Raw genomic sequence first — 24,398 nt, 5'->3', positions numbered from 1 at the left:
AGTTCAAACTCTGTGGATGACCCAAATTCTATTATTTGCTGAGGAAAGCTAACATTTGTCAATTCTTTTAGGTTTAAAAAAAGCCATTCAAAAATGACCCATTATAAAATGCAGTTGGTGTAATTGCCTCAAATGTATTTAATGGTCTATATTTTTGTTGCCAGTTTTAGATGATGAACCTAAAATAAATTTATACAGATTACCCAAATACCAGACTTACAATAGTGTGTCAAAAATATGCTCTCCTATATAAGCATGTTTGTTGATAACTCCAAATGCAACCTTTTGTCTCTTTGTGTTTGTGTGCATATGTGTATGTGTGTATGCATGTGAAGGCCTGAGTTGAAATTGATTACTTTTTACCGTTTTTTTTGAGACACAGTCTTTCATTGGACCTGGAGCTCTCTTAATGGCTGTTTTGGCTGCACAGTGAGCTCCAGGGTCCTCTTGTCACTGCCTTCCAATCACTGGACTGACAAGCACATTCTGCTGCACCTGGCTTTTTACATGGTGATCCAAACTAGAGTGCTTATACTTGTGCACATAGCACTTATCCATTGAGCTATCTCCCTTCACCTCCTTTATTTATAAATTAGTGCTTATTATTTTAGTCACTTGATAAATACTCATGAAATTGAATTATGGATATGAATACATGGGTTGTAAGCTTGGTGAGTGAGGAGCACCAATTTTTGAATTTAATATTTGAGTCACTCTATAATCACAGTACATTATGTGACACATTTAAAGCTATTCAAGATTTGTTTGTAGGTTGAATTTTTAAAGATAAATAATTTTCCCTGCCTTGCAAAGTACTGTGTGAAATATGAATAATTTTTGAATCCAGATCTAAATCACTTTGAACCTTTAGTTAAATATTCAGTTCATTATTTCAAAAATAATGTTTTGCTTTTGAGGGTAAAAAGAATTCTAAGTGCCGTTGTCCCAAATATCGATAGATACAATTAGAGCATATTTATTTTGCCTCTACTATACATAGTTATTTAATCTATCTTATTGCATCTTCACAATAACCCATGCAGAAAGTCTATTCATGTCACACATTACAGATAAGAAGACTGAGTTCACAAGATGTTAAACACATTATTCAACTTACCAAAGCAATAAGAAAAATTAAGAATCATTAAGTCCATGTGTGTGATCTTCTCTATTCTACCAAAACACTTCTAGGAGACAAAGTAGAAAGGGAACTAATTAAAATACACTATAGAAATTATTTAAGATCATTAAAGAACAAATTTTGTGGTAGGATCAGTGTAGAAATGCAAGAAATGTTGAGTGTGCTTGGTAATATTTGAGGGACTAAAGAGGCAATTGTTACACATAGAAAAGTGTGTTTATGCTACATACTTTGCATTTCCATGTTCTGTAAGAGCCTTAGAAATAACGGAGAATCCAGGACATGTTACTCTGATTTATTATCTTCAGTATGTAAGGAGAAAGGATTCAACTTTTCACTGCCACATAACTCAAAGGCAGAAGAAGTGAACAAATCAGAAATCTGAATTGTCAGGCATGGTGGCACACACCTTTAATGCCAGCACTTGGGAGGCAGAGGCAGGTGAATCTCTATAAGTTGGAGGCCAGCTTGGTCTAAAAAGTAAGTATCTGGACAGCCTGTTATATAAAGATAGGGCTGTTACATAGAGAAACTCTATCTCAAAAACAAAACCAAACCAAAACAACGACAGAGCTATGAATATTTAAGGAATACTAACATGGATGAACAGCCAGTTCTGCAGACATTTTTAGTTACTGACTTCTAGATGTTTCTCTAACTGGTACTCAGCAAGCAAATGGAATGACCTTAAAATTCTGCAGAACTATTTTGTCAACTGAGACATATTACTAGGAGAAACCTATCATCTTTTTAATGACTATATTAGCTTTAATGTTGTTGATAAAATATTCTTTTGTTTTGTTTTCTTTTTTATTATTAAGAAATTTAGTATTCATTTTACATGCCAACCACAAATCCCGCTTTCCTCCCTCCACCCACCCTTAAGCCTTCTCCCCAAACCCACCCCTAATTCCCACTCCCCATGGGGAGTCAGCAGAACCTGATGCAGTTGAGGCAGGTCCAAGCCCCTCCCCCTGTACCAAGGCTGCACAAGGTCTCCCACCATAGGCACTGGGCTCCAAAAAGCACATTCATGTACCAGGGATGAATTCTGATCCCACTGCGAGGGGCCCCTTAAGCAAGTTAAGCTAAACAACTGTCTTACTTATGAAGAAGGCTTACTCCACTCCCATGAGGGCTCCAAAGCTATTGGTCCACAGTTCATAAGTTTCTACTACTTAGGCCTGGTCTTCTCTGTATGTTTTCCCATTGTGATCTCATGTCCCTTGGTCATAGAATCCCTCTTCTCTCTCATCGACTGGACCCCTGGACCTCCTCCTGGTGCCCAGCTGTGGATCTCTGCTGGATGAAGTTACTGGATGAAGGCTCTATGACAGTTAGGGTATTTACCAATCTGATTACTGGAGTAGGCCAGTTCAGGAACCCTCTCCACTATTGCTAGTAGTCTAAGGTGGGGTCATCCTTGTGGATTCTTGGGAACTTCCCTAGTACCCTGTTTCTCCCTGTTCCCATAAAGTCTTCATTTATCATGGTATCTCTTTCCTTGTTCCCCCACATTGTCCCTGTTGCAGCTAGAACTTTTCATTCCCTTATGTTCTCATTCCCCATCCATTGCCCTCCATTACCCGACTCCCACCACCCACTGGTTTGCTCATGGAAATCTAATCTATTTCTCCTTTGCAGGATGATCCATGTGTCCCTCTTAGGGTTCTCCTTGTTAGCTAGTTTCTCTGGAGCTGTGGGTTGTAGTCTGGTTATCCTTTGCTTTACATCTAGTATCCACTTATGAGTGAGTTCATACTATGTTTGTCCTTGTGCATCTGGGTTACCTCACTCAGGATGATATTTTCTAGTTCCATCCATTTGCCTGCAAACTTCATGATGTCATTGTTTTTCTCTGCTGAGTAGTACTCCATTGTGTATATGTACCACATTTTCTTTATCCATTCTTCAGTTGAAGGGCATCTAGGTTGTTTCCAGGTTCTGGCTATTACAAATAATGCTGCTATGAACATACTTAAGCATGTGTTCTTGTGGTATGAGTGATCATTCCTTGGGTATATGCCCAGGAGTGGTATAGCTGGGTCTTGAGTTAGATTGATTTCCAATTTACTGAGAAACCACCATACTGATTTCCAAAGTGGCTGTATAAGTTTGCACTCCCACCAACAGTGGAGGAGTGTTCCCCATACTCCACATTCTCTCCAACATAAGCTGTCTTCAGTGGTTTTGATCTTAGTCATTCTGACAGGTATAAGATGGTATCTCAGAGTCATTTTGATTTGCATTTCCCTGATGACTAAGAACGTTAAGCAACTCCTTAAATGTCTTTCAGCCATTTGAGATTCTTCTGTTGAGAATCTTCTGTTTAGCTCTGTAGCCCATTTTTTTGTAGCACATTTTTAAATTGGATTGTTCAGTATTTTGATGTCTAGTTTCTTGAATTCTTTATAAATTTTGGAAATAAGCTCCCTGTCAGATGTGGGGTTGGTAAGATCTTTTCCCATTCTGTAGGCTGTACTTTTGTCTTATTGACTGTGTCCGTTGCCCTACAAAAGTTTCTCAGTTTCAGGAACTGCCATTTATTAATTGTTGCTGTCAGGGTCCTGTAGACAAATGCTAAATGGTCTTATTAAATAAAAAACATGGAGCCAGATATTGGGGAGAAAACCTGAGAGATCAGAGGAACAGTAAAAGTCACAAGCCACCTCACCTCACTGACACCTCAGCTTCCAAAGATACGTACTTCCTGTATACCCACGCCTATATGCCTTTCTGTTCTGCTGTCTCATTTGCTTTCTCTGTCCAGCTACATCACTTCCTCTTCCTGTCCAGTTCTGTCACTTCCTGTATGTCTGTACAGACCTCCAGACATATATAGTTAACTTGTGTTGGAATATAAGACATGTGCCGCCACGTCTGGTTCAGTTCCTAGTGTGGCCTTGAACTCACAGATATCCAGACAGATCCCTGCCTCCCAAATGATAGAATTAAAGACATTTGCTATCATTGCCTGACTTCTATGTTTAATATAGTGGCTGGCTTTTTCCTCTGATCCTCCGATAAACTTTATTGGGATGCACAAACAAAATATCACCACAGTATCTGTGCTACTGGTGTTATATTTAGGAAGTGATCTCCTATGCCAATTTGCTCAAGACTACTTCCTACTTTCTCTAACTGGATTTATGTTGAGGTCTTTAATCCATTTGGACTTGATTTTTGTCCATGGTAACATATATGGATGTATTTGCAATCTTCTGCATGTTGACAGTTATGCCAGCACCATTTGTTGACGATGCTTTCTTTATTTCTATTGAACAGTTTTGGCTTCTTCTTCAAAAATCAGGTGTTCATAGGGGTGCAGATTGATGTCAGGGTCTTCAATTTGATTCCATTGGTCCACATGTCAGTTTTATGCCAGTACCAAGCTCTTTTTATTATATATATATATAATGCTTTTATTGTTATAGTTCTACAGTAGAGCTTGAGGTCGGGGATCGTGATGCCTCCAGAGGTTGCTTTATTGTACAGGATTCTTTTAGCTATCCGGGATTTTTTGTTTTTCCATATGAAATTGGGTATTGTTCTTTCCAGGTCTGTGAAGAATTGTTTTGGGATTTTGATAGGAATTTCATTGAATCTGTAGATTACTTTTGGTAAGATTGCCATTTTTACTATGTTAATCCTACCTATCCATGAGTATTTGAGATCTTTCCATTTTCTGATATTTTCTTCAATTATTTCTTCAGAGACTTAAAGTTCTTATTATATAGGTCTTTCACTTGCTTAGTTAGTTACTCCAAGATATTTTATATTATTTATGGCTATTGTTTCTGTGATTTATTTCTCATCCCATTTATCATTTGTATATAGGACTACTGATTCTTTGAGTTAATCTTGATACAATACTCTAAAGAATAAAATGAAGGTCTTAAAATAATTTTGTTGATGGATATGAAGCTAGATGTAATGCAAAGCTCATGAAAGGAACAGTTCTATTATAATTGTGCTTTGGGGAGATAAAATATGATTATCATTTAAAAATCACACTGTGTTTCATATCATTACTCTTGGATATAATCTTGTTTTCCTGTGATTTCAGTTAATGGGTGAGTTTTAGATGTTTTTATATATGTAAGTAAAAGAAAAGTATCCACAGATATGTTGTCTTCTTGACTGCAAAAAAGACTTGATTTTCCTCATGAGTAATTACTTTCAGAACTAGAAGATCTAGTGCTAAGTTTGCAAATAGAGAAAATAAATGCTTGTCTAGGATTCATTTTCACTAGCCATCAGAGCTCCTGCCTTTTTCCCAGTTCCATCATCTTGCAAATCAATTCATAAACTAATATATATTAAGGATAATATGCCAGAAAGAGTCATTCTGTGAATGTTCTTCATTTGTGGAAATGAATTTGGTTAGACTCAAAATACTGGGAAACTGAGTTACATCATAACATTAGTGAACACCTCCTATTCACAGTCATTGGAGTAGGGGGTCAGATCAGCAGTTCAACTATTGTACTACCCACAAAGATTCATTCAAATTTAGCAAAGAATTTAAATCATAAGAGTAATATTTCAAACTGATATCCATTATAACATAACACCAAAACGTGACAATTTTTTTTAGATTATGACAGATTGCACCGCAGCAGCTCTCTGCTTGGTGTTGTAATGACTTAATTGCAAGTTTTCACTGTGTAGCAGATTGTACACACACCTTGAGGGGAGATTGTAGGACCGATTTTTTCAAAGAGCACAGAACAAAATGTTAAGAAGGAAAGAGGTACTGAAGACTTGAGCTTCAAATTGCCTGGTTATTGGCGAAGTATTTGACTTATTTGCACCTCAGATTCTTGGTCTTTAGAAAAAATTAGTTGAATTAGTCCAAGATGCATTATTATTAAACTATAGATCAATGTGAGTTATAGTAAATCCTATAAAATAACAAACGCCCACAGTATTTGGCAGATTATAATATTATACATACAAATATGTGTATATATGTGCACACACACACATGTATAAAATTTGCCTGGTCAAAATGTTGGAATGACACAATGACTATTATTAAAAACAAGAAAAACTGTTCACCAGACTGTGGATGAGATAAACCTTATACTCTGGTGATAAAAATGTAAATTAATAAAGCCACTATAAAAAAATTGGAGGTTGCATGGGGTTGGGGGTTTAGCTCAGTGGTAGAGCAGTTGCCTAGCAAGCGCAAGGCCCTGGGTTCGGTCCTCAGCTCTGGGAAAAAAATTGGAGGTTGCTCAAAGAACTGAAAAATACAACTGCCATGTGACCAAGTTATACCAAGAGTGCCATATACTTATTTCTTTTTATTGTGGTACTATCATTCACAGTACACAGGATATATAATTTGCCTTCGTACTCATTAATGGAGAAATAGTTAAAGAGAAAGTGATATAAGCACAATGGATCAAAATCATGAAATAATGTTACTGTCACCAAAATACATAGTCCTGGAAATATATAATAGTAAGTGAAATTGTCTAGCTACAGGAAAAAAATTGTATGCATTCGGTCACATATAGGAAAAGTAGAACAGATAAACAAACAAGAAACAGAACAACATTACCTGAAAATAGAATTCAAGCATTTAGAGAAGGGGAAGATGATGTGATATTTTGTTTATGTTCTAACATAATAAAGCTTGTCTAGTGATCAGAGGGCAGAGCTAGCCACTGGTTCACCATAGAAGCCAGGAAGTGTTGGCTCACATCCTTAATCCCAGCACTTTAATCCTGGCACAATTGTAAAGTGGAGACAGGAATATAAGGATCTCCTGCCCATTTAGTCTGAGAATTTGTAGAGGTAAGAAGTTTCTAGTGACTGCTGCTCTGCTTCTCTGATCTCTCAGCTTTCACCTTAGCTATCTGACTCCAGGTTAATATTGTTAATACTGATTAGGATGGCACTTCAGGAAGAAGATGGAAAGAGGTGAGACAGTGAAAGAGGGGATTAAGGAGATTATACAGGATGAAAGCATAACATGTATATGTATGGCAATGCCACAGCAAAATGCATTAATTTGTAAAAATTAATGTGATTAAATAAGTATAACATAAATATCAAAAGGGAATTATTGATAAATAAAAACTAAAGTAGGTGTGATGATAACCACATGAAATTTAAATACAAAAAAGCCTGTCCTTTATAGTAAGATGAACACTATGTAAATCATTTGAGTTAGGAATGTGACTTTAACATTAAAAATAAAGACTTAATAAACAGGATTTTAACTCAAACACCCTATGATCCTATGACAGGTTTGAAGAATTTATTTGTTAACTTGTACTTTGTCACACTCCAAAATATGAAAAACTAAGCTTATAACATGCCAAAGAGGCAGATAGGCTAAGGTAAAGAACCACAAAAGCACTTTATATTTCTGACCACGTGATACCTATATATTTTAGTTTCTTTCTCTACAGATCTCACCCTCTTATCACAGACTAATGTGGGATGTGTTCATAGAAGGAACACTTTTCTCAGTTGCTTTACATGTAAACAGTCACATTATCTATCCGTAACTACACAGTCATGAGATTTATGAACTGAGTAAATTTACTGAACAAACTATTTTAGTATTTGTGCATCATGTACATTATTTTGGTAAATCATCATGTGGTATTCAAGTTCACTGAAAAGCTGTCTCTGAAAGCAGGGTTGCCTCCTTCCCACATCAAACTCAAGCATGGTTGTCTCAGAGTGACCTTCAAGACCCATTGTCTGGGCTTGGGCTGTCTCCTCCCCCACAGCATAGTGACAGAGACTGCAAAACAACCCACATATAAAATATTGCAACTTTGAGAACAGCTAGAAAGTAAACAATTTTAATATTCAATCATACAAAAGTACCTGTAGTGAGAAAAAAAAAGCCCAGAGTTCAGCCATGGGTGTTCTGCCATGGGCAGCTCAGCCATAGAGAGAAAGTTCTGTTGGGAACTTCCTCTTGCCTCAGCTTCTGCAGTTGGGTTCTGCTGGATGTTGTGAGCACCAAATAAATAATATCATCTTTATCTGTGTTCTTTTACTCCGAAGCTTCATATGAGGGACATTTTGCAATAACCAGGATTCTATTGGGAACTTCAGGTTAAAGGGGACTACTTCCTTTTTTGATAGATATTTGTATATCTCTCATTTGATAATGCCAACTTTTCCTGTTGTATGTTCTTTCCTGAGATGAATCTGCACTGTCCAAGATTCTATTGGGACTTCCAGCTGACTACATTGAGGGGACTTCATCATTTAGTTTCTACTGCATATTTTGAGTACCAAGTTGATGATATTTTACTAGCTATCTAAGATTTATTTTTTATTACTTTTAATTATGTTGGGGGGTAGACATATGACTACAGTTGTCCAAGGAGGCTGGAGGCCTCACATTCTTTGGAGCTGGAATCATACACTATTGGGAGCCACCTGAAGATCAGGTCATCTGGAAATGGAGTAACCATCTCTCTAGCTCACTATCTTATCCAGCTATCTATGTATCATTTATCTATCTCTATTATTTCTTCTTTTACATTGGCTTACTCTAGACATAATAGGCTCACTCATTCAAAATCAAAAGATTAGCTGCCATAATTCATTCTCTGGACCATATAGAGCATACAGTTGTTTCATAAGATTACTATAGTAATTTGAGGGAAGAGTCTAAGAAATGTGACTTATTAGTCCATTAATGACATATTTTGCCAACATTCAGCAAATAAACAGATTATTTAGTTGTCATGAGAATTAAGTTTGTTATAGCATGAATCTTAAAATGTCTTATTAGTAAAAACAAACCTGGTGCCAGGTATTGGGATAAGTGCTGAAAGATCAGAGAAACAGAACCAGCCACAGATAACCTCAGCTCGCCAATTCCTCAGCTGATCCTCTTTCCTCAGACTGGAAATCTCTGCGTCCTCATCCGAATGGATCTCAGCTGAAGTCTAAAAGCTTAACCAGGCTCTAGTTCCTGATTTTCATGCCTCATATAACTTTCTGCTTCCTGCCATCACTTCCTGGGATTAAAGGCATGTGTTACCATGCCTGGCTTTTTCCAGTATGGCTTTGAACTCTTAGAGATCCGGATGGATCTCTGCCTCCAAAATGCTAGGATCAAAGGTGTGTGTGCCACCATTTTCTGGCCTATATGTCTATCTAAAGGTTTTTGTTCTCTGACCCCAAATAAGTTTATTAAGGTACACAATATATTGGGGGACACAATATATTACCACAGTATGTTAAGATAATTTTAGGCATGAAATAAAAATATTAAAGTTAATCAGAGAAATTTCATATCTTTGACAATGTTAATGTAATTTTAATTTCATTTTATTATGCAAACTTTCTGTACACCTTTATTTCCAGAACCTAAAGAGTAATAAAGATGAATAAATACTGTGCTCAATTAGTTATGAATAGAAGAAATTAAAATCATGTATGAACTTGTTTTTCCAAATAAAAACTCTGAAAACACGTCTCTTTTTCTGACTTGGTGTGCATCATTCTTTTGCAGTAACCATTTTTTGTTAAAGAGAGATGGAGGCAAGCTTCTAAAGCAAATTCTTGAATCCTCTGCTGATAAGTACATGTGGACAAGTCCTGGCTGCTCTACCTAGACCAGCCTTTCAGTTATCAACCAAACTGGCATGTGTTCCTGGCAAAGAAGAAAGTCCTTGAAGCAAAAACATTTAGTTCAGCAACCATTAATTGATCATTTCTGTACTTGCGAAAGAGTACAAGTTAAAGTGACGACTTTCAAGGGACCTGGGCAATTCAGTTGGACAGGATCATAGGAAGGCTTCATAAAGAACTGACTATTTGTTTATAGTCCAGAGAATCTAGTTTAGCAAGAAATGAAGTGTACAGTGTGAAGCATCTCTCCATAGAGAGCTTCTTCACAGCAAATGGTTTGATTTATTGGCTTATAGTTGGAAATTGACAAGAGCACAGAAAGGAAATGTGTAGAAACTTAAGTTCAAAGAGAGTATGGCATGTAAATTAGCAACAAATGCCACAAAATATAACAGGTAGTAATAGTAAAGCTTTGGTCTAAGATGAAAATAAGGACTAAAACTATTTACTAAGTATGGGAGTTCATTTTTATACTTACACAAATTTAATATACATGTAGGAAATAATTGCTAAAATATGTATTTTGAAGTAAAGCGATTAACATATGGAAAATAAGAATGAAATTAACAAGAATTATATCATACTATGCCAAAAATCATAGTATATGTCACATATATTCCATATACCTTTCACACAGTACAAAGTCTAAAACATTCTTTTAAAACAAAAAGCAAAGTGCAAATTGAAGAAACATCATCTAAAGAACTGACCAATCCTGATTCTGTAATTGACAATGTCACGTGAATATCACCCTGTGTTATATTTTATTCTTGTACAATATAATATCTTTTCGATTTGCTTGAGGTTACATGATAGAGTGCTTTGACACTATTTTAATAAATGTTTGGGAAAATTAACTGTGTTCTTTCCTTCAGTTCATGCAGCATAGCTGTAAGTGTCTGTATTATTATTATTATTATTTTGTTTTTCAGCTCCTCTAACTGATAAGCCACCCAAGCTTCTGTATCCTGTAGAAAGTAAACTAACAATTCAGGAGACTCAACTAGGTGAGTAATTCTTCAATTCTGCTTAATATGCATTTTCTCAATAGATTTCAATAGCTAAATAAGTCTAAGTCACAGGCATGTTATACTCTAAACTGTAAAGATCATTCCTTGCAATATATTCTTTGGAACCAAGCCCTACATATAATATTTAAATGGATATTGGGAAGGACATAGATAAGCTTAAGATTTTAATATTATTGTAGCATATTTTAGCCTCAAGGTGTAATGGTTGAATTGGTTTTAAAATAGACAGTATGGAAGTGTGTGAGGAATAATACTGCATAATACATTGAAATACAATTTTTGAAATTGAGAAAAAGTTGCAAGTTCATCGAAATTAATGTCAGTAATATAAAAAATATGTTAAAAATTTAATCCAAGCCAGATATAAGTGACTGTGATAGAGTATTTGCTTAGCATTACAGAGCCTGAAATTTGAGCCCTAGTACCAAATATCACTATTTTAGAAGTATAATGCTAAATTCTCTTGAGTGGTCATGTTTATATACACATTGCAACAAATTCTGCAAACATGTATTTCTAAGAAACTGGGTAAAATTTGAGACCTCTTGAATCAAGAACAAAGGAGTTTATGATAGTAGTTAGATATAGTGAAAGTGGTAGCATGCTAATTACACTTTTCATAATATATTAACAAAGTATGAGCAAGTCACATTTGCTAAACTAACTAGTAGACTTTGACATGAAATTATAGACAAAATACACTTGCTATAAATAAGAAATTGTATATAAACTGGAATTGTAACATATTTACATTGGAAGAAGTATGAGATTTTTGCCTAATTTGGGTACATACAGTTAAATCTCCTCTTAATCAATATAAATATAATATTATTTTTATTACATTTTTATTTTATTTCAAATGTTCAATGAAGAGAAATAGGTAGATGACAGACATAGAACAAAGTTCTGTAGAAATGCATTCACTTGTAGTGATTAATTTAAAAAGGATTTTCAAACATGTACTTCAATTGTATGTTTGTATTGTTAAGGAACTCTTTACATAAATCATTCAAGAATGAAAATGCACTTAATTTTTTACAACTGGAAAGAATCTGTTGTCCATTTAACTATTAATTCCTAACTTGAATTTGGAAAAAAAAATGTGTATCAATTTTCTAAAGAAAGATTAAAGATATGATGTTTTTACTAATAACACAAACAGATTATGCTGCACAAAGATATGATAATGGTTTGGGAACCACTGAATTTCTCCCCCACTGGAGCTGAGGACCGAACCCAGGGCCTTGCACTTGCTAGGCAAGCGCTCTACCACTGAGATAAATCTCCAACTCCTGAATTGCTTATAGTAAGAATGTTTACGCTTAGTAACTTAAAAGATGCACATATATAGGGTATATACAGGTAAGAAAGTAAATATGCTGCTTTGATAGCAAATCTGAGCCTTCTGGACTAATGTTATGTTCATAAAATAATACAATGATTGATATTTTGAGATGGGAGACTATAGATAGTATTAGAACAATATCATAAATAAAGCAAATAAATAAACTAAAATTTCATCTAATTCTTTGTTCAGGATATTGTGTATTTAGTTCATTATAACTTATTGCTAGTTTAGAAATAAATCTTGAAATATGAATTCTCATGAGTGACCATGCTTAATGATATCTTAAAATAACATCTATAAATGCATATTTCTCAGTAGTTATATACAATTCTTGGAATAAGAAGGAGGGTTTATAATAACAGTTATTTGTAGTGAATATAACAAAATGAAATTTTAAGGCTCTAATTATATGTATTTGCTAGACAACATAATTAAGTGAATTTTATGATTGATGATTGCCTGTTGGGTTTTGTTTGTTTGTTTTTCATGATCCATACTTTGGAATGACTCAAATTGGTCTTTACATCCTACCTTCCATAAGTGAAATAATCTGAAAGTTGTTTTTAATATTACTTGAGAGAAATCATAAAGACTAACTAACCATATCGAACTGAGATGAAAAGATCTTGTGTAATGTGGAATGTTTTCTGTTTTCACTTGAAGAAACATGGAGATACCTTTTCACAAAGCACTGACTCCTTAATTAACAATGATTTTAAAAAGTGAGATTTCTTTAATTTCTTTAATTAAAGCTATCAATCTGGAATTTTTATTATTTTATACAATATTTTAACAATATTTACTGATTCCTATTTTCAGCACATAAGATAAATCATTCACTAAATGAAGAAATGTAGCCTAATCCTTGATTCTTTGAGTAACAGTTTATTTGAAAGAACTATCTTACGAGCACTGCTAATGGTTGAATAGTGGATCCAAAAGGGATATGGAGGATGTGTGCTTGAAATTTCAGCACTCTAAAGGTAGAAGCAGAAGGATTGTGAGTTCCAGGCATGCCTGGGCTACCTAGTACAATTCACACCATCTTTGGCTACTTGGTAAACCTCTGTCTGAAAGAAAATAAGTAAAAATTGAAAAAGTATTAATAAAGGATCCCAGACATCTAAAAATACAAGTTTTTAAAATGTCTACTTAGACTTATCATTTATATAGAGATTTCAATTTTATTTTTTGTTATAAAAAGGTATCCTGAATATATGACATTCAAATCCTAAGAAAGGGGTCTCAGTGGAAAGTCATTTAGTGGTATTCAGAGTTGAATATCCTGCATCAGTGATAAAGTATCCTTCCTCTTAAAAGAAGTTCAGGAATCTTTCAGAAAATTACACTTGCCATGAGTTCAGAGTTCTGTCTCAATCTGTAAATTGAAAGTCAGTCCTTCCTCGGGTCAATGATTAAAAAGCTTATAACAAAACTCTTGACTGTGTTATTAGAAGACACATCTGGAACTATTCACAGCTGGGCTGCTACATATCTGAGCATCTAATTTTAATGTTCTAGGAGAAACAAATATATATCCGATCAACTCTGGTAACTATAAGTATCTTGTTTCCCCCCACAAATAACAGTAAGCTTAATAATAAGCATGAACTGGGGAGGTATCCCAGTGTGTAAGAGCATTTGCTGTGCATGCATGAAGATCTGAGTTGAAATCTTCCACACCCACAGAAGAAGCCTAAGAAGAGGGATGGTAACATCAGTTCTGTGCAGTGGGTAGGAGTCATTGAGCCTTGCTGAAAGCCAGCTTAGCTCAAGGTTCAGTGACAGATCTTGTCTCAATGGGACAAATTTAAGAGTGATACAGCAGGACATTCGACATCCTTTTCTGGCCTCTACACAAGACCACATTTGCACTAGCAACTGTGCACATTTAACACACAAACTCTCTCTCTCTCTCTCTCTCTCTCTCTCTCTCTCTCTCTCTCTCTCACACACACACACACACACACACACACACACACTAATAATAATAATAATAATAAGATTAAAGCTATGTAGCTATGTGGTTCTTAGGCTTTCCTTCCATCTCCACATTCACTTGGCATGCCCATCTTTCCTTTTGTATGTCCTATGTGTCCTATTCTAATTTTTCATCTTCTCAAATAAAAAATGTTTGGTATTGATCGTTTGAACTGTTTCACTGTAGAAAACAAAAGGCAATAAAACCCAAAGTACTTAGTGAAAAAGTAATGAAATGTTAAGGAAATTCACATAAAATACGTAAAATGATAGGTTTGACTTGCAATCAATATGTGAGGACAGCCTGGAATTTCTCCTTCAAGTGGCATCTGCATGCTATTTCTAAATGTTTAAAAGAAATCATTGTCTCTTCTAAATAACTCAGACATCACCAAATACATGGGCAGAGAATGATTGGGCAAAAGGCCCAGAAGACACACTGTAGAACTCTGAAGGTCAGTTCAAGAAGTAAATCAGACTTAGTTCCTTCAGACTGGTGCAGTCCAAGGAATCAAAAGACAGGCACAATTGATGTGCTGAGCTTGAACCCTGTCATTCAGCAATCTGCCTTTACTGTAGGGCCACCAAGCCATTCTTAGAAGCTCCCAGAGTAAAGTATAGGATATTATATTGTTACCAGAGATCCAATGAGTATAAATCCCACTTAGCTTTGACATAGTGTAGCACATCTTATTCACAACTGAGATTTAACAACTACAAAATTCCTACACCTTCAATATTCCTACAAAACAATGTGATGAGAAGCCTGAAATGATGACCCTCACCAGATGTGCTCTGATTTATCTTTAATAACTTGTTTTCATATGTTAACTTTGTTAAGAAGCACATTTTTGCATATGTAACTAGGTTTTTCCAGATGTTAATATCTAAAAGAAGACAACTGACATGGAAGCTCAGATTTCTACATAAACCTTGGTAATGGAAACATACTGTATACACACACACAGAGATAGATAGGTAGATAGATAGATAGATAGATAGATAGATAGATAGATAGATAGATAGATAGATGCTTACCCATTTGAACTATAGACTAAATTTTTTTAACACCACACTGGAAATTGGCACTCCTTGCCTGATTTCATCATATTATAGAGGACAAAATTTTAAATATTAAGAAAATTCAAGGAAAGTGGCCAAAGCATATATAACAGATCCCAGTCAATATTTTTATAGGAAAAAATTCCTTGTCATGGAAATTACCTATTAGTTTACTGGGTTGCGAATATAATTAATTACTGAAATATACTTTATTGCTATGATTTATATGGTGTAGAAATGTTATTAAATACATATGGCATATAGAATGTATTTATTAAAATACATAGGCGAGCTTTAATTGCAATAAAACAATATAGAAAAATCTTATGGAGTGAAAAATAGTTTGAAATACATGTTTCTTAGATCTGTATGTATAGCTGCTATTCTCTTGAAACAAAGCAGCCAGACTTTGTATAGTTAGTACTTTACTAAAATGATCATGGAAAGCTTTTTCCTTTCCCTTCTAGGGTTGGGAAAAATTTAATATCAATACCTTTTTAAAATATAAATCAGGTATTGCATTAGGTGTCCATATCTAAAAGTGGCTTAGGATACTGTTGATTAAAAAAAATATTGTGTTACTGGAGTATGAAAGTGATGCCAGCTTGATCTTCCTTCCCACAGGTAGGAACACTGACCGCTGGATTTTTGCTTTTCTTTCTCTATAGGGAAAAACAACAACATCCAAATTTTAAGTTTTTGTAAAAATTGATGTGTATTTCACACTTAACAAAGACATGTACATTAGCAAAACTGTACTTTCTCAAGTAAATATTGTTAGCCATAAAAGCAAATGTTTCACTTTAGTAGATTTGGTCCTTCCTTAATCATAACTACAGCTGGCCAGAACCACAGATTCTAAATTCAAAATGCCTAATGGCCCTTGATAGTTTTTGCTTCCATCTGAAACTTCACAAGCCAAGTTTCCATCTTCTACATTGCTCTCGGTACTTTGAAATCTTCCAAGTTCCCACAGAATATCCCAATGAACTCTGGGGCACTCAACAGATTTTCCAGTCCAAAGTTCAAATGCCGCCACAATCATCCCAAATTCACATGGTCTGTAACAGCAATACTTCACAACCTGATGCTTCTTTTTGTCTTAGAGTTTCTACTGCTATGATAAAACACTATGGCCAAAAGATACTAGGAAAATAAAAGGTTAATTTCTTCTTATACGTCTCAGGTCACACTCCATCACTGAGGAATTCAGGGTAGGAACCTGGAGGCAGGAGCTGAAACAGGGCCTGTGGAGAAATGATACTGGCTTATTTCTCATAGCTTGCTCCTCATGGCTTACCCAACATGCTTTGCATATAGCACCAAGATCATCATCCTAGGATGTCACTGCCAAGAGAGAGCTTTGGAGGATCCTGGGAGAACTTCTAGGGGCGAGTGAGAGATGGATATGACCAAGATACATTGCATACATGCATGAAATTTTCAAAGAATAAACAAATTTTAAATTTTAGATACTATAATAATATAGTACCTCCTTAGAATAGTTGTGGATACATATTCAGATAGCACAAGAAAGGATTAGCCCATGTCCTGGCAAATGTTAAGTCGTTAACAAGTGTTTACTTTTAGAAGCAAAAGTATTCTCATGCAATAAGTAGAGTTCCTATGTGCCCTTTGAACACCAGTGTTTGTCTGATCATGCTTCTATTATTCCTAGAACTCATACTATGGCAACATATATAAGCTCCATTGTAGGATGGATACAATTTTAGAAAATTAGGTTCCATTCTCCGCTTAAGAAGAAAACTTAGGGGAGCAGGAGATCCCAGCTGGATCAAGAACAGAAAAGGAGAACAAGGAATAACAGACCATGATAAATGAAGACCACATGAGAACAGGAATAGGCGGAGTGCTCGAGAGGTCCCCAGAAATCCATAATGATATATCCTCTGTAGACTGCTGGCAATGGTCGAGAGAAAGCCTGATCTGACCTAGTCTGGTGATCAAATGGCCAAAAACCCTACCAGTCGAGCTGGAACTCTCATCCAATAACTGATGGAAGTGGATACAGAGATCCTCAGCCAGGCCCCAGGTGGAGCTCCAGGTGTCCAATTGTCCAGAAAGAGGAGGGACTGTAAGAGCATGAATTGTTGAGACCAAGATTGCAAAAAGCACAGGGACAAATAGTCAAATGAATGGAAGCACATGAATTATGAACCAAAGGCTGTGGAGCCCCCAGCTGGAGCAGGCCCTCTGGATAAGTGAGACCATTGAATAGCTTGATCTGTTTGGGAAGCACCCAGGCTGTAGGACCCAGACCTGTCCTTAGTGCATGAGCTGACTGTTTGGAACCTTGGGCTTACACAGGGATGCTTTGCTCAGCTTGGAAGGAGGGGACTGGACCTGCCTGTACTGAATCCACCAGGTTTAAATGAATCCCCAGGGGAGTCTTGGCCCTGGAGGAGATGGGAATGGAGGGGAGGGGATGGGAAAAAGGTGGGGGTGGGGGCAGGAGGGGGGAGGACAGGGGAACCCATGGCTTATGTGTAAAATTAAAACACAAATATAATAATAATAATAATAATAATAATAATAATAAAAAGAAAAAAATTGTTAAAAAAGAACATACATGCATATTAATATTTATACTTAAATATGCCTATAGATTTAATTTTGATTTCATGTTTCTTAAACACCATATCTGTCAAAATATAGATTAGCATATCGTAAGTATGTAGTTATAAAAAAAAACAACATGCTTGTTAGTCTTATTTTATAAGAGGGAGTTTAATGGACACTGTAGCATAAAAATTTGTAAATGACCAACCAGATGAAAATGAAGCATTTTTAAAATTATGATTCTAAAGGAATGAAGTTCCAGTGGATTTTTTAAAGACCAGAAACAAGAGACTAATTTTGCAAAACAATGTATCAAACCGTTCTTCCTGTGCTAGTCAAGCCAATTTTAATGAAAAGACACTATTTTCCTGTGAGCAACACCACTATGAGGAAGCATTCTAAATCACTCCTAATGATCAAAGTTTACTAGCACAGAAAAATATAGCAAGTGTACAATGTTAACAAGAACTGCTCCTGTATTTGCAAAGTAACTGCCAATTTATGAGGAACAAACCCATCAAAGGACATTCTGGTGTAGAATATCAAAAGAGATTTCAGAATAAGAGCATGCCCCATGTGACTGATGTCCATTAAAAGGGAGACTATAAAAAGACTCACATCATTTAGAGTTTGAGTATAGAGAAAGCTGTTCATCCATAAATTTCCTCTTGAATTTTTGCTAAATAAATGAGAACTCCTAAATTATATGCAGACTCTCCATGAAAAATAACTTGTGCTTGAATGTGATTATGAAAAGGGGATACCAGTATTTTACAGTAAAATGTTAAAACACTTAGCATTCCAGTCAAACTTCACTCTACCAACTAAGTATGCTCCTGCAGATATGTGGGTAAATTGAATCATCATAATTTCAAAGAAGTGCTCCCTTCCTTTTTGATTGATTTCTAATTAGTAGTAGCTTAACATGTCAATTTTAAGAGTCTCTGTCCCCCAGTCTCTTTTAAGCAGCTAATGATCACTGAAAGATTTATATTCACAAGGGAAATATGCTATTTAAAGACACTCTGTGGTGAATGATTTTATATGAGAACCCTTTTGTAATTGAATAATCATGTTCATTACTTCTCTCTGTGGTAATGCAGATTTTTACACTATCATAAGATGGGGTTCATCAATTTGAAACTGCAAGTGCCATTGTCCTGGACAAAGGACCATCCACCCATCATCGCCAATGAGTCCCTTTAGTTTGTCAGTAGAAAAAGAAGGGAACTTTCTACCTCCTAATAGAAAGTAGTAAATTCATTCATTAGCTTTATAATAAATTATATTTCATTTATAAAAATACTGAAAAATGATATTAAAATATTGAAAAATATTACTATAGAGTATAATATTTAAATAATAATATTTCATGTTCAATCAGGACAAAATACAATGTTTCCATATGTGATATATTTTTGCAGGCCGTCCTGCTCTTTTACTTGCCTCTATTTTGTTGAAATACATACCAACAGAATGACTACCCATGATACAGTTTATTATCCAGTCATAACTCTGATGATAGTTCTGTTTCCTTTTTACTAGCATGTATGGTTATTATTTGTACAAAGTTATGGGTTTCATTAGGAGATTTCAATATATGCATGCATATTGTCTCAGTATATTTATATTACTCTTACTTAACAGGAATTTTTTTAAAATTTTTCTCAAATCTATATGTCTCTTTTCATTATACAATTGTGGCAACAACCTCACTTTAACTTTATTTTTCTTTTGAAGATAAAAGTTTATACATTTTGATTTAACTTACAGCTTTATGAACAAACTATCACAAATATTTTCCTAAACATATGCTTCTAAACACGCCATATGTTTCCATATGTAGAATAACTGTAAGGTTTTAAAACCTAAACCCCATAGCAAAATGTTTCAAAGAGGCATCTTTCCAATTCACTATCAGAAGAACTAGAGATTTTTCAAAATAAAATATGAAAAATATATTAGTTTATAAAGTACAGTAACAAACTCAATAACAAAAGGAAAATTAAAAGCTTAGCAGAGTTTTAATTTTTCAAAATCCACCTGTTTTGAAATAAATCAAACGGTAACTCCACTGCAGTTGACAAGAGTAGGAGAAAGCTGGAAAGTGTTCAAGACTCAAGGACTCAGTCATCCCTTCTTCCTCCCAGTTCTGCCCAATTACCTCCTCAAACTAGCAAAAAACAAGAGACATTTTCACCTTCTGAATGTTCTTTTGGTTTTAGCATAACAGAAGCAGAAGGCCGTCTGTGGACTTGCCTGCTGAAGAATTGTGATTACACAATACTGGCAGCTCTTTGAATAGGAAGAGACCAAGGGAAGGTTTCTTGTTCTCCAGGAAAGGATAAAAAAAAAAAAATGAAATTGAGCACATCAAGCCAGAAACAGAATACTCCCAGTCCTAGGCAAAACTGACATTGTTGCTACAAATATTAAGTAAGAAACAGTGTGGAATAGCTTAGAAATTCAGAATGTATTTTTATCGTCTCTTTCTAAAAGGAAAAAAAATGTCTTGATGAACATGCATTCTCGGATGAGAATGGCATTATCTTGGTAAATTTATGGGTTTTTAATTAATTGACTTTCTAAAATGCTTCCTAGAAAATGTACTACTTTGACTAAAATTATTTGCACTAAATTTGCATTATTTTAGGGACTGTAATTATTATTCACTACCTTTTATAAGTAGTAATAATATTATCTTCAGGATTATCCACCACATACTATATTATTCAATGGATGTATATGAAAATATTATTTTATGTGTGATTATGTATAACGTCTGTTAAAAAAAAACTTTTATTTCCTAAGAGTAATGTGTTTTCATTCCAAAGATGTTTATTAAGACTTTCCTCTAGAGAGTAGAAGTGATATTCTTATGTATTGGGAGACAAAATAAGAAGAAATTTGATTAGGCATTTCAGTTTCAGGTGAGATTGTCTCACAGAGAACATCAATGACTGCATATGAGAGCATGTTCAGTCAAAAGTGACTCCTGCTGCTGTGAATTTCAGGGCAAATGGGACAGGGTGTTCTTTCAGTTACTCTTTATGTAGTCAAAATGAAATAAAAGAGCAAGGCAGTGTCTCAATTTCCTAGAGGGAGGAGAACAGACAGAGTTTATTTATACTTTTAAAAAAAACCTATTTCAAGAAAAGGTTAACTTAGAAATCTTGTTATTGGCTTTCTTTTAAGACATGGTTTCTTTGTATAGCCCTGGCTGTGCTGGAACTCACTCTGCAGACCAAGCTGGCCTCGAACTCATAGGTATCCACCTGCCTTTGCCTCCCCAGGGCTGGGATTAAAGGCGTGTGCCACCACAGCCTGGCTATTGGCTGACTTTCATTGGCTAGCTTGGCCTTTGCCTTTTTTCTTCTCTCCTCCCTTCCCATCTGTCCCCAACCGTCCCTTCTCCTCTGCCCTCCCTTGTTCTTCTCCTTCCCTTTCCCTTCTCTTTCTTTTTCTTTCCTTTTGCCCAGTGCTAGACTTTCCTGAGAGAGATTTGATATTGATCAGGTAAAAGGCTGGTAGTTTAATTTCCTTCAATTTTCCCAAAGTGGAGTCCAAGGTTGGCTGCTTAGACTTGGATTAGAAGTGATAGGAACAAATCATTCCTTCCCACTTCTTACAATGCATTGTTTTTTAATTCGTTGTACTGAAAGTAGGGACTGTGATCTCTCATTATATTTACTTAGATGTTCTGAAGATAGTTTGGTGTGTAAACTTTGTCTTTGTAACTTGGTGTATCTAAGGGAAGAGGTAACAGGAGGATTTTACTCAGGTCTACGAGGCAATTTAAATTTGAAGTGTGACAGGTTCTGATATTTTATAGTCATTGTCATGGTCGTAAGTGGCAAATCATTTAAAAACATGAGGATTGAAGATCACAAGAAGCACAATAGCTAGCATGTTCTGTCTTTTTTCATTTCTGTAGAACATCATTTATATATAGGTGGACTATTACTGTTCAGGGTGGTAAACTGATGTGGGGAGAGAATATGTTAACTAACTTCATAATAGGAGGAAACATGGGTTTGGAAGTCTAACTCGATATAGAAATTCCAGAAGAAAACTCTGATTGGCCTAGATTGGGTTATAGATAGAAATTTTGGACAAATTACTATAGCGTCAGGAGTAAGATCTAGGCTTGATAACTACTGTATGCCTCTATTTTTGTGTAAGTATATACAAGTAGGAGTATAGGGCTTGTACCAGAAGAAGGTAAGTTAAGAATCAATAATTATCATAGGATCTAGCTTTTCTCTGACATTTAGTATCTGATATACTTGTCATCTTTGATTAATCTATATCTTATCACTTTACCTGCATTCTTTATTATGTCTCTTTCATAACCTGATAAGAGCAGAACTAGGCATGATTCATTTTGAGTGATTTTACTTTTCTTAGACTATAAGCCCTTTGCTTCTCCCACCAACAAATTCTGACATTCTATCTTTTTGTATATGCATATGCAAATGCATGCACATGCATGTGTGTAAGTGTAGGAGCCACAGAACAACTTCAGGTGCTATATCCAAGATGTCATCCCCCATTTATTTGTGACAGGGCATCAAACTAGCTTAGAGTTCACCAAGTATGGTAGGCTGGCTGACCACAGTGCCCCCGAGCTCTACCTTGAACCTGTGTCCCTGAACTAGCATTACAAAAAAACAACACCATGCTCATTTTTGCTGTACATTCTGGGAATTGAAGTCATATACTCATGTTTCCAAAGCAAGAAGTCTATTGACAGCTATCTCTCCTACTGATACACCTCATACTTGGTGGTAGATTTGTCTCAGATCCAGACCTGCACTCCTTTGATTTATCTGTTCTGTGCAGTATGCTATTTCTTTTTTTTGTGGGGGGGAGGGGGTCTATTTTCACCCTTTATTTGGAATAGAGGGCAACAGTCATTTTAGATTTTTTAAATGATAAACATGGTGATAAGAGTGTTGAAAATAAGTCTGCCCTGAATTTGGAGAGTAAGTGATTTTCCAGTTTGGGGGTAGGAGAGAAAACAGGTTAAAGATCATCTCCAAAGAAGATAACACATACTCAGTGAGCCACCAAGGAGTTTGGCTTCCACTCACTAAGGGCAAGCAGTGCTGTCCAGGCTAACCATCCATGATCTTTGTCACAGCACATCAGAGTCTCCAATTATCCAAAGTAATTGTCCATACAAGTGAGAAAGCAACTCCAGACTGACTTAGCAATCAATCTGGATGACTATGAAGGCTACCCCAAGTCTTGAAGTGTCAAAAATCTTCAGTGACTGTTGGAGCAGTGAACCATTCCTGTGCTCCCAGTTATTATACAGTGCATAGAGATTGGTGAGTGTCAGCCCTGCCAGGCCACCACGTGCTATTCCTCAAAGATCACCTGTACAATTTTTTTTGTTTTTATTTATTTATTTTTATTTATTTTTTTAGGTTTTTCAAGACAGGGTTTCTCTGTGTAGCTTTGGAGCCTTTAATGGAACTCACTCTGTAGCCCAGGCTGGCCTCAAACTCACAAAGATCCTCCTGCTTCTGCCTCCCGAGTGTTGGAATTAAAGGCATGAGCCACCACTGCCCGTCTCTACCTGTATGTTTATACCACATTCCCGTCACGGTTCCCGCTGCTCCTGTGTTGAGGTCCTCTTCTGAATTCTGTGTTTTCTCGATGATAACACCAAAGGCACTATAGAGCAAAGCCAGGGAGCCTAGAGTATTAGCCCAAAGTGACCCTTGCCTAGTCACCATATTCAAAATCTGTACATTTCTTGGTTTGGACCAGGCCATGCTCTGAGTTTCCTTCAATCCTAACCGAAGACGGTTCATTGCCCCAAATGAAGCCCCTGGCATGCAACATCCTCCAATGGTAAAGAAAGCTAGCTCAAATCTGCCTCGGGTTTTGTTAGCTCCAGTTGGCAAAATGAGCTCATTGGTATCCTGAACAACATAGCATGGATCCACATTTAAATATGGAGACAGGGGGTTCATGTCAGTTAGCAGAATGCAGACCAAGTCAGCATGAGAGTAACCTGCTCCTCCCACTCCTAAGAAGCCAGCTAACCTACTGGTGGTTTTGTTGCCACTTCCCCTGCCACCCACCACAACCTCATGCTAGGGTCCTGTGCTCATTGTGGTCCCCACAGCCACAGCGGGAAGACCCAAATTGCTATGGCCACCTTCACACTCATAGTATGCTTTGTTGTTGTTTTTGTTTTTTGTTTGAATTTTTAAGACAGGGTTTCTCTGTGTAGTTTTGTATCTTTCCTGGAACTCACAGAGATCTGCCTGCCTCTGCTTCCCAGGTGCTGGGATTAAAGGCATGTGCGACCATCACCCGGCTCATGGATGCTATTTCTTAACCTTAAACTTAATTTCAGTTGCAAACCAAAAATTATATTCTTAGTTGCCTACTGTAATTTGTGGAAGAAAGTACATTTTCTGTAATATGGGAGTGGCAGAGTGTGAATCAGAGTCAACTTTATGTGAGTGAGTAAAATGAGGTCAGGTATAATACTGTCATGAACGACTGAGAGACTACAGTGATTTGGGGAAAATTATGTTCTACATTAGGGACTTAGAATTCATTTTAACAGGATATGAGGTAAATAAAATGCATCTATGGGTAGTTTTCATCTAGTGCT

At 35.9% G+C, this 24,398-nt stretch overlaps 2 protein-coding genes across 2 annotated transcripts in view; one reads left to right on the top strand and one right to left on the bottom strand.

Annotated features, from left to right (window-relative positions):
* Positions 1 to 24,398, top strand: part of Il1rapl1 (interleukin 1 receptor accessory protein like 1) — a 1,249,069-nt gene that overhangs the window by 943,452 nt on the left and 281,219 nt on the right. Inside the window, exon 6 of the mRNA XM_036175702.1 lies at positions 10,693 to 10,767. Within this exon, the coding sequence (XP_036031595.1) occupies positions 10,693 to 10,767 (75 nt within the window). The remainder of the gene's footprint in view (positions 1 to 10,692; positions 10,768 to 24,398) is intronic.
* On the bottom strand, positions 23,133 to 23,844 carry LOC118574832 (mitochondrial import inner membrane translocase subunit Tim23-like). The gene is made up of 2 exons (XM_036175703.1): positions 23,346 to 23,844; positions 23,133 to 23,143 (listed from the first exon to the last, which is right to left on the bottom strand). The coding sequence occupies exons 1-2, from the start codon at positions 23,743 to 23,745 to the stop codon at positions 23,133 to 23,135; spliced, it is 411 nt and encodes a 136-aa protein (XP_036031596.1). The 5' UTR covers positions 23,746 to 23,844.

This window comes from Onychomys torridus, chromosome X, assembly GCF_903995425.1.
Source record: "Onychomys torridus chromosome X, mOncTor1.1, whole genome shotgun sequence".
In the NCBI taxonomy this organism is placed as follows: domain Eukaryota; kingdom Metazoa; phylum Chordata; class Mammalia; order Rodentia; family Cricetidae; genus Onychomys; species Onychomys torridus.
Note: the sequence above shows the minus strand (reverse complement) of the source record. Positions and strands in the feature narration are given on the sequence as shown.

Bases quoted from the DNA above. Each gene is read 5' to 3' on its own strand.
- LOC118574832 (XM_036175703.1), bottom strand. From the start codon at position 23,745: ATGAACCCCCTGTCTCCATATTTAAATGTGGATCCATGCTATGTTGTT.